The 16,814-nt window shown below is 46.4% G+C and overlaps 1 protein-coding gene across 2 annotated transcripts in view; it reads right to left on the minus strand.

Moving 5' to 3' along the window:
* The window catches only part of PTPN23 (protein tyrosine phosphatase non-receptor type 23), a 34,530-nt gene that overhangs the window by 2,046 nt on the left and 15,670 nt on the right, over nucleotides 1-16,814 (minus strand). For both annotated transcript variants that reach the window (XM_074197720.1, XM_074197719.1), the window contains exons 2-20: nucleotides 12,691-12,765; nucleotides 10,488-10,615; nucleotides 10,089-10,165; nucleotides 9,672-9,721; nucleotides 9,429-9,560; nucleotides 8,617-8,697; nucleotides 8,064-8,195; nucleotides 7,901-7,948; nucleotides 6,114-6,170; nucleotides 5,842-5,900; nucleotides 5,396-5,475; nucleotides 4,708-4,822; nucleotides 4,484-4,549; nucleotides 3,639-3,784; nucleotides 2,969-3,271; nucleotides 2,710-2,864; nucleotides 2,437-2,588; nucleotides 2,101-2,280; nucleotides 133-1,990 (exon numbers count right to left, since the gene is read on the minus strand). In XM_074197720.1, the coding sequence (XP_074053821.1) occupies nucleotides 133-1,990; nucleotides 2,101-2,280; nucleotides 2,437-2,588; nucleotides 2,710-2,864; nucleotides 2,969-3,271; nucleotides 3,639-3,784; nucleotides 4,484-4,549; nucleotides 4,708-4,822; nucleotides 5,396-5,475; nucleotides 5,842-5,900; nucleotides 6,114-6,170; nucleotides 7,901-7,948; nucleotides 8,064-8,195; nucleotides 8,617-8,697; nucleotides 9,429-9,560; nucleotides 9,672-9,721; nucleotides 10,089-10,165; nucleotides 10,488-10,615; nucleotides 12,691-12,765 (3,894 nt within the window). The remainder of the gene's footprint in view (nucleotides 1-132; nucleotides 1,991-2,100; nucleotides 2,281-2,436; nucleotides 2,589-2,709; nucleotides 2,865-2,968; nucleotides 3,272-3,638; nucleotides 3,785-4,483; nucleotides 4,550-4,707; nucleotides 4,823-5,395; nucleotides 5,476-5,841; nucleotides 5,901-6,113; nucleotides 6,171-7,900; nucleotides 7,949-8,063; nucleotides 8,196-8,616; nucleotides 8,698-9,428; nucleotides 9,561-9,671; nucleotides 9,722-10,088; nucleotides 10,166-10,487; nucleotides 10,616-12,690; nucleotides 12,766-16,814) is intronic.

A 16,814-nucleotide genomic window follows, 5' to 3' on the forward strand; every position in this document is an offset into this window, starting at 1 on the left:
TTCAATATAATGTCTCTTCTTAATCTCTTTATTTTATACATTAAAAAATATTTTGGGCAGAGATGACAAAAAAAATTCAGCCTGGAAGGAAAGGGCCTGAAGAGGCCCGAGTCTGTCCCATCCCCTGCTTACCTTTTCCATCTCTGCCTCTGAAACCAACATCACGATGACTGACACCTTCTGTTCGTGCACCATGAGCCAGAAATCGGCTGCAGTGCCCGGGAGAGGGGCCTGGGTGGCTATCAATGGGGGGCAGTATGATGAGAGTCCTTCCACCCGGCTGGCATTGATGTAGTCATCTTTGCCAGAACGAAGTACCACCCGATTACTGTCGTAAGGCATGATATCCTGGTGCCGATTCTTGAGAGAGTAGCAACGAGCAATGGCGATGGAGCGGCCCCGTGCATCCCGCTCCTGGGCTTCCTGCAGCTCTCTCCAGACTCCATCCAAGGCCCCTGAGCCGCCGTCCAGCAGCCCTCGGAAGGCCTCCAGCTCCTCCTGCAGTTGTTGGAGCCTCTGTGGCTGCTCGTAAGGGTCACACTCGATCAGCCGTAGGGCTTGGGGCCGCTGGCCCTCTGTGGCATCTGCCTTGGTGGGCTGAAGCAAAGGGTGGCCACCTCCCGGGGGCTGGGACCCCCCATGCTGGCTCTCTGGGCTGGATGAGAGCAGATCGGCCGTTGAAGAGTTGCAGCGCTGGAATGGTGGGGGATCTGCCTGGGAAGGGTGGGGGGTGGTAGGGCCGGGCCCTGGGGAAGGGGCTGGTGAAGGCACAGGGTGAGGACTTGGAGAGGGTTGGCTAGAGGGTGGAGGGCCCCGGAGGGGTAAGGGGGCGCCAGGAGGCAACTGACTAGGTAGCGAGGGGGCCTGGGGAACCTGGGGCCGAGGAGCTGGGGTTGGGCAATAGGGTATGGCAGAAGTGCCTGGTGGAAGGGGCTGAACTCCAGGAAGCGGAGTGTGGGGAGGCTGAGGTGGGGCTGGAGTGGGGAAAGGCAAGGCTCCTGAATGGGGGGGTAAGGGATCCTGAGATGGAAGTGGGTAAAGATGGGTCCGCAAAGGTGGTGGGAGTTGCCCCAGGACAGCAGGCTGGGTGACAAAAGGAAAGGGGGGCTGTTGGGCAGTGGGAGCAGGGACCCTTGTCTGGGGAGGGAAGACCGGTGGGTGCTGGATTGGAGCTGGGGGCCGAGGCTGAGCTACAAAGGGCACTTGGGAAGCGTAGGGTTGAGGCCGAGGATGCAACTCACCACGGGGAGCTGGGGGAAAAGGCATCTGGGCTGAGGAGGGGGTGAAAGGCTGGCAAACCCCTACAGGGTAAGGATAGGGTACTGCTGGGAGTCCTTGTTGAGAGGCAGGGTAGCAGGGCCTAGGGGGGGCTGGGGCTGGGCTGGGGCCAGGCCGGGGGGCCGTGTAGCTAGAGATGGGGGCCTGGATGCTGTCCACTGTAGTAGTGGCAGGGCGGATCCCTGGAGCCAACTCAGGACTGATAAATCGAGGAGGGGGAGCTGTGGGGAGACCCCCACCAGATCCAGGAGGTCCTAGAGCATAGTGGTTGCCAACTGCCCTGCGCTGAGGAGATGAGCCTGGAATTAGGCCAGGATCTGGGGCATAAGCAGGAGCTGGGTAGAGGCGGGGGCCCGGAGCCAAGCCTGGCAGAGGCAGTCCCGCAGGCTGAGGGGCTGAGGGTTGTAGGAGGGGTGGAGGTCCAGAATAGGTACCTGGGGGGAAGGGGCTGGGACTCTGGTTGGGAATGTAGTGGGATGCAGGGACAGTAAAATGACCCGGGGGGAAAGGCATAAGAGCTCCAGCTCCTAAGAAAGCATCACTGGGGAGGGCTCCCTGGGGAAAGGCAGTCAGGTGGGAGGCCAGCATGTCAGGAGGCAAACTTCGGAGCTCCTCAGGCAGGTCCCCAGGCTCCAGAGCTTCCCCTTCTTCCTTTCGGGGTAGTAGAGGCTTTGGGGCTGTGGGCCGGGGTGGAGGTTTCTTTTTCAGTTCCCTAAAAAGTCAGTCCAGAGTTCTCAGTCCCCTGATCATTCTTCCCTCCCATCCTCCCGTCAACTCCCATTTTATCTCAAAGACCAGGCCAGGCTTCAGACCCAGGTTTACCTGTTGAGGAGCTGCTGGAAGGCGGCTTCCCGGGCCTGGCATGCAGCTTTGGCCCGTTCCAGCAGAGCTGCCACCTTGCTCTCCAGGTCAGCATAGAAATCCTTTCCTTCCTGGGATTTCTTCATTAAATCCTCATAGGCCTCATAGGAGGCCACCAAGGTCTGCAGTGTGGAGTTCCATCTGGAGCAGAGACAAAGGTGAGCCCCATATTGTGCAATACCCCTTTACTCCCAAGAGGAGTCCTTCTGGACCCAAAGGTCTTGAAACCCCAGGAAAGAAAAGGGAGGGGAGGGGAGGGTCCTGGGGGGGAGGAGTGTAGCAGTCCAGGGAACTGACTTGTGTTCCAGCTCTGTAAGCACTCGACGAACGGCCGCGTACTGCACGTTGGCTTCTGTCAGCGCCTTGAGGACGTTCTCCTGGGCGGCCAGGTTTTGGTCCAGGTATACCCGGAGCTGATCATACTTCTTAAGCTGTTCTTCAAAGAGCTTCTGAGAGGGAAGAGGAGGAATGAGGCCTAGAAAGTCCTGGACCAGGTTCCCACATTCTCATCTAAGGGAGTAAGAAGTTCCTGAAAATGGAACTTCTCCCTGGGGGACCCCCGGGTGCCACCTTCATCTCTGAGCGGTCTGTGGTGACGAGGGAAGTGGTGATGTCATCCTTCTGGATCAGCTCTCGAAGCTGGTGCTCCAAGGATAGGCGCTGGTCCCTCATTTCCTGCACCTTAGCCAGGATCCGCTTGAGGTTTTGCAGCACAGCCTTGTCCTCTGGGAAGGAGAAAGGGCAGAATCCCTTCATTGCAGTTACCTCTGGGGGGAGGTTCCCAGTGTTCTCACTATGGGCCCCAGAGTCAATGCCAAGCGCTGCTTACCAGGTGTGAGAGCCGGGGAGGGCAGGGCAGCACGCACTTGGTCCAGTGGCCCACTCAGCAGCCGCAGGTTGCTGATGTGCAGGTTCATGGCTCGATGCAGCTCACTGTTGGTGAAGGAGGCCTTCTCGTGTACTTCCATGTACTTGGCCCACTCTCGGCTGACCTCGGGCAGTCCCCCAGCTGGCACTGCTCCTGACTGCCCAGAGACTTCCTGCACCTTCTGCTCCAGAAGCTCATCCTCCTCAAGCAGACCTTTGATCTCCTTTAAAGAGGCCTCGACATCTGTGTAGACCCCTGACAGAACTGTGAAGGAGAGACACTGACCTGAGCCACTCCTCCCAGCACTTCCATCCCCACAGGCCCCAAATCTTGGGCTTAGTCTTGCTCTGGCCTTTCAGCTCAGGAGAAAGAGAGCAATGGAACTACAAGACTGTTCATGTGACCCAGGAGTCCAATACTGCCTAGCTAGATGACGTGGATAAATCTGTTTTCTCCTAGAACAAAAGGGAAAAAAAGGGACGAGCTAAATGATCTCTACTGTTGCCTTTGATGCCAATACCTATGAAAGTCTCTATTTCACCTTTACCCAAGTAATGACTGCCTTGTGTAACTCCAGACTAGCTGTTCTCCCTGGGGAGGAAGGTTCAACCATTTTCCCACATACGCTCACCCTGCATGGACTGAACAAGATTCTTCACTGTGTCGGGCCGAACACTGAGGGCTGCACACTTCTCCATGAGCACAGGTGGGATGTGGTTGTAGGCATCCAGATTATCTACTGTCTCTGGGTCTAGCTGCAGGGAGTCCATGAACTGGCTGTGCCAAGGGATGATAGGAAAGGTCACTGTTGTGAGTTGTGTCTCACCTGTCCCTAATCCTTGTATAGCAAGGCCCCCAAGACAACCAGGCATAACACAGGAGACTGTAAGACCATCCCTGACTCAATTGTTTTACAGAAAGGGGAAAAAATAGGGCCTGATGGCTGAGAGGTGAGGTTCTTTGGATCAGAGCAAGGCTCTATATCTCTGCTCTAATTCAGGGGCAGGGAACCATTTGTGTCAAGGACCTTCTGGATATTTATAACATCATTTGCCTGCTATGTTTGATCAAAACATTTAATTAGTTTACCTCTTAAAAGAACCTAGATTTATTGAATTTCAAATCCCACCTGTGGTTGCTGTGGCAGTGCCAGACCAAATGGCCCACAGACCAGAGGTTCCCATCCCTGGACTGACCTCCAGTTTGTTTACTGTATTGGAGCTCCAGCTCCCTAGCCAGTGTAAATTCTGGACTTTTCCCCACAAGGAATGTGTCTAGAGCTAGATACATTTGAGATACTTCCTGGAGATCTACTTCCACTCTATTCTTTCATAGCCCTCCACAATGTGCAGGCAGCTAATTCTACCCCAAGGGTGGATGTCCAGTGTCCCTAATACTTTGGTAGGATTTCTTCATGGAAGCAGGAAGGCAGGTTTGAACCTTGTTCTCCCATTTCTCCCTCTTCCCATTACTTACTCTAGGACCTCGTTCTTGGCATCAATTTTAGCCATCATCTCACGAAGCAATTTGGCCTTCTCCTCACTGAAGGATAAGAGAGTGAGAGCTAAGTGAGACAGTCTGTGCTACCACCACCCTCCCATTGCAAATCCACTGGGGTTCAACTCTGGAGATAACCCATCCTTTTGTAGGAGATGCTCATTCCACAGACCTCAAGCCAAGCCTCTCCCCATTCTGTTTACCTGTACAGTGAGGAGGCCTCATGGGCAGCCATGGGTACCAACTTGGCAAAAATGTCAGGGCCAGTGACAGCTGGGTCAGTAGGATTCACTGGAAGGGGTTTCACCAAGGGGGCTCCTGGGAAAGGGAAGGAAAATAGTTGGAAACCCAAGAAGTCCTAGAATAGAAACTGAGGCAAAGAACAATTCAGCTGCTTAAGTGATCGTAAAATAATAAACTCTCAGAGGGCAAAAGATCCAGAAAGGTGATTCTCCTGGAAGGATCCTGCCTAAGCAGAAATGCCCTAGACCAAATTCTCAGCAGACAACTATCCCGCTTCCTTTCTATGCTGGGGGACCCCTACCTCATTACAATTTAAACTCTGTAAGGAAAAGGAATCCTGTTCTCCCCTCAACGTCCTGGCCACATGTCTCAGTTTCTCAAGGCTCTTCTTAAAACTTAGCTCCCAGAACTCAATGTGGCATGAACAGACTGAAAGACCCTGGAATAGTCACTCCCCTCTTTATGCAATATTTTTGTTAATATAACTCTAGGCATGGAATGACTATTTCAAGTGACTAGAGGGGATACAAAGAAAGAGAACTCCCCCCCCCTTTATTTCCTCACTGCAAGGGACTGACACTAATCACTCAATTTTGTCCCCAAAATGGTATCACCGAGTCTTCCCTCCTCCCCCTCTGCATTCCACACCTTTTACAGGCTGCAAGGTATCCAAGGCAGGGATAGTCTCATGGTAGATGAAATCGTTGTCTTTCTTGGCTGAATTGAATCTGTGAACAGAGAAATGGGAGAAGGTGTTCATATCCTGCCTCAGAGGCAGCATACTCCTTTCCCAAGTGTGACTGGCCACCATCTTCTTTTCACTCCCTTCTCTCCCACACATCTATTCCACCCCTACCACTCTGACCACCTGAGGATCCCAATTCTGGACTTGGCTTGGCTGTCACCTTCCTCTCCTAAGGAAGTTATAACTGGGCCATTTTAGGACAACTGTAAACTGGGGGTCCATTCTGCTGTCAGAAGCATTGAGACTTATACCACCAATCCAAGCTTGAATTCTTGAAATCACAATTCCATATAGGCCCTCCTCTTTCATTCTCACATATGACATCTTTTGTGGTTCAACCCTGACTTACTTTCCTCCAATGACATCCATAGTGAAGCGCAGAGCATCCTGTACAGTTTCAGGTTGTCCCTTTTTGGGAAGAGACAGAGAAAGGAAGAAAGGGAAAGCTCTTCACTATTATACCAAATTTGGTCTCTACTGAGATGTCTACTACCCCAACCCTCCCCTCCACCCTCCCTTCTCCCTGCCTCCCCAAGTTCTATGTACAATGGCACTCAATAAAGGTTATCTGAAATTAGCAGAAGTTCCAATAAGACCAAGAAGTAGGGAAGCCAACATTACCTTTGCCAATTTGATGGCTTCATTAAGTTTATCCAGGGCACTCTGGAAGTAGACTACCTGTAGGGAAAGAGATAGCTGGTCTCCTAATTGCATAGTTGGGGAAAGGAAGGCTGGGAAGGCAAAGAATACCCTTCTTCTCTCAAAACTGTTTGCCCCTCAATGAAAATGCATACCCTTTGATTCAGTAATATCACTATTAGGTCTACATCCTGAAGAAATCATGAAAAAAGGTAAAAATCCCACATGTACAAAACTATTCATAGCAGCTCTTTTTGCTGTAGCAAAGAATTGGAAATTGAGGGGATGTTTGTAAATTGGGGAATAGCTAAATAAACTGTGTTATATGTATGTGATGTTCTCTAAGAAATCATGAGGGATGGGACTTTTGAAAAGTCTGGAAAGACTTGTCAAATGAACTAATACTGAGTGAAATGAGCAGAACTAGAAGAACATTATACACCCTAACAACTACATGGGGATGATCAACCTTGATGGATTTGTTCATTTCAGCAGTGCAATAATTAAAGACAATTTTAAAAGATTTGTGATGGAAAATACCATCCATATCCAGAGAAGGTGCTGTGGAGTTTGAATGAAGACCAAAGATTATTATCTTCAATTTTTTTCCCTTTTGGGGGGTTTATTTATTTTTATATTATTACAATAATCTTGTTGTGAGAGTAAACATACCCCCCCCCCAAAAAAGATGAGAAACCTCAAGAATAGTGAGAGAGGAAAAAAAAATGTACTTCAGTCTGTGTTCATATTCCAATGGCTCTATCCCTGGAATGAGTTGTCTTCTTTATCATAAATCCAAACAAGTTGTTTCTATCTTCAATTTTTAAAAATTGTCATGTATTATGTCATTTTTTTCTCTCTAAAATTATCTTTCTTATGTTTAGATTTGATTCTTCTCTCATAACATGACCAATATGGACTTATGTTTAGCATGGCTATAAATGTGGAACCTATGAGAGGGAAGGGAGGGAGAAAAATGTAGTACTTAAAACTTGGCAAAAAAAATTGATTGTTGAAAATTATTGTAACATGTAGTTAGAAAACAAATAAAAATAAATAACAACAAAATAAACTCCAGCCTATGTTTTATTGCCCTGAGAACTAAGCCCATCTCCTCCTAATGCCTGACAGAATTCACTCAATCCAAATCATTCCCCACATGATGGTAGAGAAGCTTCCCAGTGAGGTACAAGGCTGGTGTGGGCAAAGAATTCAAAACTTCAAATGGATGGCAGATGGAACAAGTCCTTTGCACCTGCATGGCTCTGAATGTTTTTCTTTTCTTTTTGCAAGGCAGTGGGGTTAAGTGACTTGCCCAAGGCCACGCAGCTAGGTAATTATTAAGTGTCTGAGGCCGGATTTTGAACTCAGGTACTCCTGACTCCCAGGCCGGGGCTCTGTCCACTGCGCCACCTAGCCACCCCTCTGAATGCTTTTCAAATGCTAAGACACCTGAGAGGCAGACAAGGCAGATGAAGAACACAAGATCAAGGCCAAGATCACACAGCAAGTTAATGGCAGAGCCAAGCCTGGAGACCAGGTCTTAGCTCCTAGTGCTATGCTTTTGTTTACTCAGGAGAAAAAAGGATGCTAAAGCACTGTTTCAGAAATAAGGGAGAAAACTGGAGGTGGGAAAAAGGCAGAATAAAAGTGAAGGGAAACTGGAGGGACAGAGAAGGGTGAAGACAGATACTCCAAGATTTAGTCTGCTATGCAAATTTCCTCAGCTGGGGGTATCTTTGGGCCCAAGTGGTGCCAGCCATACTTACCCTCTCTCCAAATTTCTGCTGCTCCTCAGCTTGCTTCCCCATGTGCAGCTGAAAAAGAGAATGGGTGAAGTCAGTGGAAGCATCCTGCCTGGCAGTTGGCCTTATCTTCCCCTTCTCTACAACCCTCACCCCTAGGGTGAAAGGGAAGGGCAGGGCTCCTTACATGAGCCACAGCAGCAAAATAGCAGGTCTTCATCTGTACCAATTTCTTCCAGTCTTTTTGGACTTTGCCCAGCAGCGAGGCAGTCTCAGGATTCTCCAGGGCCCGGCAAGCCTCCTTGTAGTAAACAACTACCTGGGAGGGGCAAGAAAGTTTGATCAGGGAGAGAAAGGAAGAGGTTTCAGAAAAGACCCTAATTAATTCCACTAGCTCTCTGAGTGTTGCCCCTTGAGAACAAGCTCCCATTGGTCCTGCTTGTGTGGTTTAACAAGGACTTTTCTCCAAATGCCTTTAAGCAGAGAGCAGGAATAGAAGTATCACCCTTGTTTCATGGAGAAGGAAACAATCTCAGTAAGCCCAAGATCACATGGCTATTGAGTGGTGGAGCTGGGATGTCTTCTTGGACTGATCCCAATTGCTAAGACCCTTCAGCTGGGGTGGGTAGGATCTCTCTTTGGCACCACTAACTTGTGGAGAATCCCAGACTAGAGGGACAGAGCAGAGGGTCAGACGAGCACTAGAGCAGCCTACTGGGGAGGGACCCCTGGGCACTCACCTGTGCGCTGATGCGAGCCACCAGGAAGCTCTTTCGATTGTCCAGCATTGACTTCTCCAGGAGGCATTCCTGAGCCTGGCCCTTGGGGGTGGGGGAAAGGACAGAACAACATACATGATCAGAGCAGGCCCTCAGGAGCATCCCACCACTTCTGCTCTGCTCTGGGCCACAAACACCAGAAAAATTGATCACATAGCTGGTCACCAAAGCTCAACTAGAGACAAAAATCTAACTCTTCCTCTTACTTGACATAAGGGTCTACTTGAAAAATGCCAAGATTTTCTCCAGCCTCCAAACTTTATTATCCCCTGGATTACTGCAAGTATTCTTCTCTGACCTGCCTGCCTCTGGTCTCCAATCCACCTGCACAGCTCACCAATTTGGGCTTCCCAAACCCCTGTCTTTATGTCTTCTCCCAACTCTTTAATGGTTCCCCACTGCCAATCTAAACCATTACAGTCCCCATCCAATTAGGTCACACCTTACCTTTCCAGCTAACTTCCCACTATTCTATAGGCAAATCAGGCTCTTTGCTATCTTTCCAAAACACTGTACATCTTGCTTCCATGCACTGAGTCATTCTACTTTACATCCACAAAGCCTTCCCCATTGCCTTTCAATACTCCTGAAATCTTTCCCAACCACAATCAGTGACCAGTGACTTGACCTTCCCACTGAACTCTTAACACTGGTGTTCTGTGGTGACTTCAGTTTTCTGCCTGAGAACAAGGTCCCCACAGAGAGGGAAAAGGAACAGAATGTTGGCTACTGAGTTCTCTTAGATGCCACGGGAACAGAGAGGCAGGGCCTACCAGCATGAGGTTGATGTTGAGGTTGAGGATCTGGTGGCTCATGTCCACACTGTATGAGTGAGGGAAGTGCTCTTGAAGGTAGGTGAAAGCACCTGCCGCACACTGGAAATGGGTGCAAGAAACCTTCATGCCCTAGGGATTGAGTCAATGAAGACCTCGTTGAAGAAAGGAGCCCTGTCCCCTGTTTGCCCCCCACCCCTACCACCAGGGTTCCAGAGCCTGGAAGGTCCTGCTTCTCCTCACCTCCTCGGACACCCTCTTATCCATTGCACCCAACATGGAGTGAAGAGCCCCTTTAGAAAACAGAGAAAAAAGACTTCAGCACTCTTTCAGGACACCTGGGGAAGGGATTCTCTGGCTTGGTCACCAAAGCCATCCAACTTTACTTTCAAGGAATCAGGAAAACTGAGGCCTAGCAAGGAGATGGGGCCTTGACCTAAGCTGGGGTAACAACACTTTGGGATTCCTGAATGGAGTAATTATTATCTCCCAAGCCCTGGAGAGCTCCTAGGCAGAGGTCATATGAGAGGAAAGCTAGGAGACTAGAGACACCAAAGGGGAAGGAAACAAACCCAAGTTCCCAAAATAATCCTAAGGTTTATTGTGGAGCTTAAAGAGTCCTACCCTGCCCAGGAATGGGGTGGAGAGAGGGCAGCTTACCCAGATTGTAGAGGATGCAGGCCTGCTCGTACTTGATGTCCTCATGGGTCACTGACTTCCCAGAAAATATCTCTGTCCTATGAACATACCAGCCCTATATTATTAGGGAAGGAACTCTCTAGGCCATAAAGCCTAGAGATAAATCCTCTAATCTCTTGAACAGTGGGCAGAGTGAAAGGGAACAGAAGATATTCCCATTTTGCAGAAAAAGGAAAAGAGGACAGGGAGGGGCTTATTTGGTTCACACCAAACCCAGATGTCCTAATACCTGACGTAATATTCCCTTTTATTCAAAGGATACTTACTTTGACCTTGCCAAAGCAAGGAAAGAAGACAGAACACAATGTCCTATCAATTCCCAGTTCCACCAATCCCAGCTCTTTATGCTGCTGTCCTTACCATGTGATAGGGACAGCCGCCTCATTCTCTAAGCCCATAGGGATTCGACTCTGCAGGTAATGGAGCTGGCCCAGGTACTTTCGCAGGATGCTGCAGCCTTCAAAGTCTCGAGGAACCCTGACTGCATTCTAGGGAACCAAGAAGAGGGGAGAGGGGACAAGCATTTGTCAATGACCTTGCTCAAAAATATGTTTCTGACCCTACCTGTGGTGACACCTTGGGCAAGTGCTCCTTCATACAATGAAGAGATTAGATTGGATAAAGGCCCCTTCCAGCTCTAAATCTACATTCCTGTGTCTTTAGGAATGTTAAAAAGAGAGCAGACTGTGCAGGCACTGTCAGCCCAAAGTTCAGCAGAGAAACAGAACAGAGGACAAGTGGTTTGTCCAGGGCCCCATGGCTCATAAGGACTAGAGCCAAATTCATCTCTTTTGCTTCTACCTTCAGAATTCTTTTCATTCCAACCAGGCTGTCCCCAAACCACCAGACCCTTGCAGAAGGAATGCCCTCTATGTTAAAGATGGTTCTAAATAACAGAACTGGAGCTGGCAAGTATCTCAAGTCACTCAGTTCAGTCTGTTCTACTGTACATCAGAGAATACTGAGATCCAGAACTAGTGACTAGCCCAAGTTTCTACAGGTAAAAAAAAAAGACAGCACTTCTAATAATTAAACAGAACAGTAACATGAAAGAAGCTTATTTCTCTTGGATGTGGATGTCTGAGAACATTGGAGACAGTTTCTCAGTACTAAGTCCACTGCCTTCTCCAAGGGACCTACAAACTGACTGGAACCTCTGCAACAGAGTATCTCTCTTTGGAGAAATAGGCTCATAAGTCACAACCTGATGAAGGACCCAGAGACATTTTTTTTCCTGACATGGCCAATGCAGTAATTAGTTGTAACTAATTATGCATATGTTAGAGTTTTCTTCCATTTTTTTTTAAATGGGGAAAAGATTTGAGAAAAGAAAATAGAATTTTGTTATGCAAAAAAATTTAAATTTAAAAAATTCACAGGGGCGGCTAGGTGGCGTAGTGGATAAAGCACCGGCCTTGGAGTCAGGAGTACCTGGGTTCAAATCCGGTCTCAGACACTTAATAATTACCTAGCTGTGTGGCCTTGGGCAAGCCACTTAACCCCATTTGCCTTGCAAAAAACAAACAAAAAAAAAACCCTAAAAAAAAAAATCACAATCTGAGATGCTACCAAGGTAGTAGGATCTTGCCTCACTCAGCACATGATTAAGGAAAGCTTTGGATTATTCTATACTATACATATATCACAGCCTCAAACTATCAACTTTTCCCCAAGTTTCCCTCTACCACTACAACTCTGTGTTACAGCCTTCTAACTGAAATAATTCCTAAACTCCAAAAGGACAGCATATGGGAAAAAAGAGTTCTCAACTAATTTGGGATTTCGTAGAAGATATGCTGGGCTCAAAAAGATTTTGATTAGAATCCTAGATCAGTCACTAACTTGGGCAAGTCATTGCTCTCCTTTATTCCTCAGTAATAAAATATGGATAATATCTGTCTACCTACCTCTTTGGTTTGTAATGAGGATCAAATTAGAATGTATAAATCCTTTTAAGTATAATGCATGAGTGTTTTTATTTTTTTAATTCCCAAAAGGTCTGAATAGATTCACTTTATTTATTACATACACTTCAATTTATGAGATTAACCTAACAAAAAATCCAACTGATTCTCTTTCCATGTCTTGACCAGCAGTCAGACAGACAAGGTGAAGGAACTTCCTCCAGGTTTTTGACTTGCAATTTCCAAATCCTTCTCAGCCCAAACCCTCCTCATCAGAAAATTCAAGGCCAGATTCCCTGTTTCCACAGAGGCTTTATTCAGAGGCAGATCTCTCAGAAAACTCAGAACAAGCATGCAGATACCACTCTCAACCCCCAATAGTGACCCTAAAGCAAGGATCCTTTTCTCCAAGGCTTCATGCAGGTAGGTGTCCTTGAAGATTATAAATCCCTAGGCAGAGAATTCATTTAGCTGCCATAGTCTGTGTGTACCAAAGGAAACAGTACAAAAAATTCAAACTTGCATTAAGTGCAGGCAAAGAGTCATGGAACCTCACAACTTTCACTGACTCAGAGAACACAGCTCAAGATTATCCCTCTTCCTTGCCTCTTTGCTTCATTGTCACATATGTACCTTCTGGGGATGTCGATTGCCCCTACCTGTCTCAGCAGCTCCAGCTTCTTCAGCTCCTCGTTGTAAGTCTCTGGGTTCTCACCATAATTCTTTAGGACGAACTAAAGAGGAGAAACAGGGAGAGAGTGAAGCCTTAAGTCCCCTGTTCCTGCCCACTGAACTCTTTCCTTGCTCAAGTTCCTACCTAGTACTCCACTCCCTAACCACTCCCTCCAGCCTTGGCTTGAGAGTTCAGCTTTAATTTATCCGAAGCCTCTCAACTCTTGAAGCAGATGGAAAAGAGCAGTGTTTTCCCCATTACTAGAAAACTGTATCTTGTATACTTTTCAGTACATTGAAGAAAGAGTGGAGAAAAAGCATTACCTGTTTAATAGGGTGACAAAGTAAAAATGGATACACACACACACACACACACACACACACATACACACACACGTAGAAATAGTTGAACATCAACAGGAAAAGTCTGAATCCCCCTGCTTTTGGTATAACAAACAAACCTGTGTTTCCATTTATAACATCCCACAATCTCACATTCCCAGCAATTCAAAAGATTCATTCGAGATGAGAGAAGTACTAGGTTAATTCAGAAACTCTGGAAATGGGCATGAATCCTCATGAAGTGAACAAGAAAGAAAATAATTCTAGTAGTGTACAGAATAAAATAAAAGAGAAGGTTGGATAAACACTACTTCGGCTCTCTGGAAATACTATTGCATCAAATAAACTTTCCTGAGCTGGGACGGCTGTGGAACTAAATGAAAGGTGCTAACAAAGCAGAGATCAGAGGTTCATCTCCATATGTGCCGATTAGTTTTTGTCAAGTTCCAAGAGAATGAAATGGTAAGTATTTACCATACACCAAATACTGTACCAAGTGTCTATAAATGAAGAAGCAAGGGCCTCATGTTCTACTGGGAAGTTCATGGTCCATGGAAAAGTCAGGCAGTCTTTAGGCAGAGAGAATAACAGGGCAGGTGACAAGGCCAAGAAGCTCCTTAGAATGGAGGGGGGGCTCTTGGATACTGTCCAAAAAGGTAGAGAATTGGGGTTCAGCATCCAGCTGACCTTGGGCTTCCTATGACTGATAGGGACTTGCCCTTGGGCAGTAAGGGCTGGCTGAAAAAGGGAGAGGTCTGTGGATTTCCCTCTTTTCCTGCTGCTCATCATTAGGATGGAGTGGATAGAAGGGGAGAAGAGATGGGGAGGAAGGATGGGAAGGAGATTTCTACTATGCCACTTTGGGGCAAGAGGATGTGACTGTCCCAAATTGGGCAGGTCACTTGCTACTTGATGATATGTGTGTTTGTCTAAACAAAGATTGAAAAGTAAATCTTTTTTAGAAAAATGACTCAAACTTTACACTATAGTTCTTTTCAAATACTATAATGATATATATATATGGAAAAAAATCAGAGAAAATCCAAGTAGCACACTGAAGAAAATTTCTGTTAATAGGGAAAATCCTACCTGTCCTTGGAGACAACAGCTTAAATGCTGGTTGTTCCAGGAAACTTTCCTCAATGCCCTCCCAGTTTTTTCTTCATTAGGTTTTGCACTGCACCATATTTGCACCTCTTCTTTGCATTTACCCCTTATCTGCTTCTGTATTCTATGTGCACTAGAGTATGAGCCCCATGTGGGCAGGGAATAGTAGTGAATTCTGAGACCAAATCCAGCATCAGATACTAATCTGCTGTTTGAACCTGGACAAATCACTTAATCTCTGCCTTAGTTTCCTCATCTTTAAAACAGGGGTTTTCACCCCTCCCCTCTTGGGATTGCTGTGAGGTTCACCTAAGCTGTTTGTAAAGCACTTGGCACAGGGGCTTGCCACATGCTCAGTGCTGATTACATGCTAGTTATCATCATCATCATCATCATCACTAGCTAGAGGAAAGGAGTGGTGTGGACAGAAATCAGGAGAAACTCTCTAGGCTTGAAAGTAAGACTTGCAGGAGGCTAGAGGTGGATGGAAGAGGTGGGGGTGGATCCTGGTCCTATCTCTAATGCATGATGAACACCTGCAACCCTGGAAAACTTCCTTTACTGGCAAGGCTGAGGCAACCTGAGACCTTGTGGTAAACTCCCTGGATCAATTCAATTCTAGATTCCAACCAAAAGACTGGAACCAAGTTGGGCCTAGGCTGGGGGGCCTGCCCAGGAGGCACTAGGAACTGAGGTGTCACTTAAAATGGATTTTGAAAGTTTAAGATGAAAATGGGAAAAAGTGGAAAGTAGAACATATAAAGCTAAGAACACAATTCAAAGGCTGTGAACATGTCCTGTTCTCAGGAGGAATAAATTACAAAACCAGAACATGATCCCTAGACAAAGAAGAGCTCCAAATAAAGTGTCGTTCAATTCAACAAACATTGATCAGTCTACTGAGTATCTCCAATGGAGTGTCCACTCTTAACTTTTCTCAAACAACCAACTCCCCTTCCATCTTTCATACAATCCCTGCCATCTTATTAAACACCTACTTATTATCATGGGTCAGACACTATGCTAAGCACTAGGGATATAAATAAATAAGTGTGTGTGTGTATAAATATATGAGCATAAAAACAAATTTTAAAAAGTTCCTTCTCTCAGCCCAACACATATATGTTACATGTTTACAGAATTAAAATTGTGATATGTTCTGAGAAACTTAAGAAAAATGAGTTTCAGTTGGGATGTGGGGTGAAGGATCAAAAAAATCTTCCCATGAAGTGGCAGTTAAAATGGATTTTGAAAGGATTAGATGAAAATGGGAAAAAGTGGAAAGTAAAACATATAAAGCTAAGAACACAATTCATATTTATATCTGGTGTGCTACTCTCACTGATCCTATCACAGTTATCAAGGTATCAATATCCCCATTATACACCTAAAAAAAACTTAGTCTGAGAATGATGTGGCCATACAAATATAAGTATGAGAACTAGAACTCAGATCCCGATCCTGGACTTTTTACGTTTGGTGTTCTTTCCAATATACGTTGCTATCTTAGGTCATGGAAGTTGGTAGGGGGAAGGAGACAAGATAATGGAAGAATTTTTGAATTGAGATGTCAATACTTTTAAGAACAGGCAGCAGCATGAAGGAGGGACAAGGTTAGAGTTAGGAAAGGAGGATGGTGATGGGGTAGATTAAAGGCAGGAAGATTAGCCCTAATGGTAGCAATAAATTGACAGATAATCAGTTTTGTCAAATGAGAGAGTGAAAGATAACAATGCTATTTCAAGAACCTATAATTAGGTAATAGGAAGTAAAAAGGAGGTGCCTGGGAAGATAGCTTCTTACAGTATTAGGTTTGTGATACCGGTAGGACGTTCAGATATCCAGTTAGCCAATCTGGAGCTTTGGTGAGAGATCAGGTGATCTGGAAACCACTCACAGAGAGCCTCACAAAATTAAAGTTGTAGGAGTACATTAGATTGCTAAGAGAAAAAAATAAGAGAAGTAATCTGAGGACAAAAGCTTAGAGGACAGCTACTGTAAGAGGCTAAGGAGATTCGGGATTGGTTTGTGTGATAGAAGAAAAAACAAAGGTTCCATTCCCCATAGAGTTGGAGGGAATCCTGTTCTTCTCCAAGCCTGATAACCCTCATTTCTCCCAGCTCTTTGCTAAAGGAAGAGGGCCATTCATGCCATTTAACTGAAAAAGGAATCGGGAACTGACATTTGCCCAGTTAAATATACCCAAAGGACCCCTGCGCCTAGTCAACAAAACTGAAGCGAAGTCACCAAGCATCTATGAATTGCCTACTATGCACTAGACACCAGACAACTAAACTCATAAGCCCAACAAGCCCTTTGTCCTGTCTTGCAATTAAATCCTGTTCTATATATTCTCTCCTGCCATTAGAAGGGGAGTTTCTGGAGACCAGTACCCGTCTTACTTTTCTTTGTGTCCCCAGAAGACAGTGCTTAGTAAGTTCTGTGTCCTGAGGCCTCTAGGTGGCACCACAGTACAGTGCCCAGAGCACCACACTTGAACTCAAACCCAGCCTGAGACTCTTACCAGCTGGATGAATGACACTCACCACTGTTTCTTTAATTAAAGAATGGGATCATAGCACCTGCCAGAAAGAAGAGGCTAACCGATTACCCTACCCTATGGATCAACTCACTAACACTATGTGGTTGGGCCACTGCAAAT

The sequence above is a fragment of the Macrotis lagotis genome, chromosome 8 (assembly GCF_037893015.1).
Source record: "Macrotis lagotis isolate mMagLag1 chromosome 8, bilby.v1.9.chrom.fasta, whole genome shotgun sequence".
NCBI classification, from domain to species: Eukaryota; Metazoa; Chordata; class Mammalia; order Peramelemorphia; family Peramelidae; genus Macrotis; species Macrotis lagotis.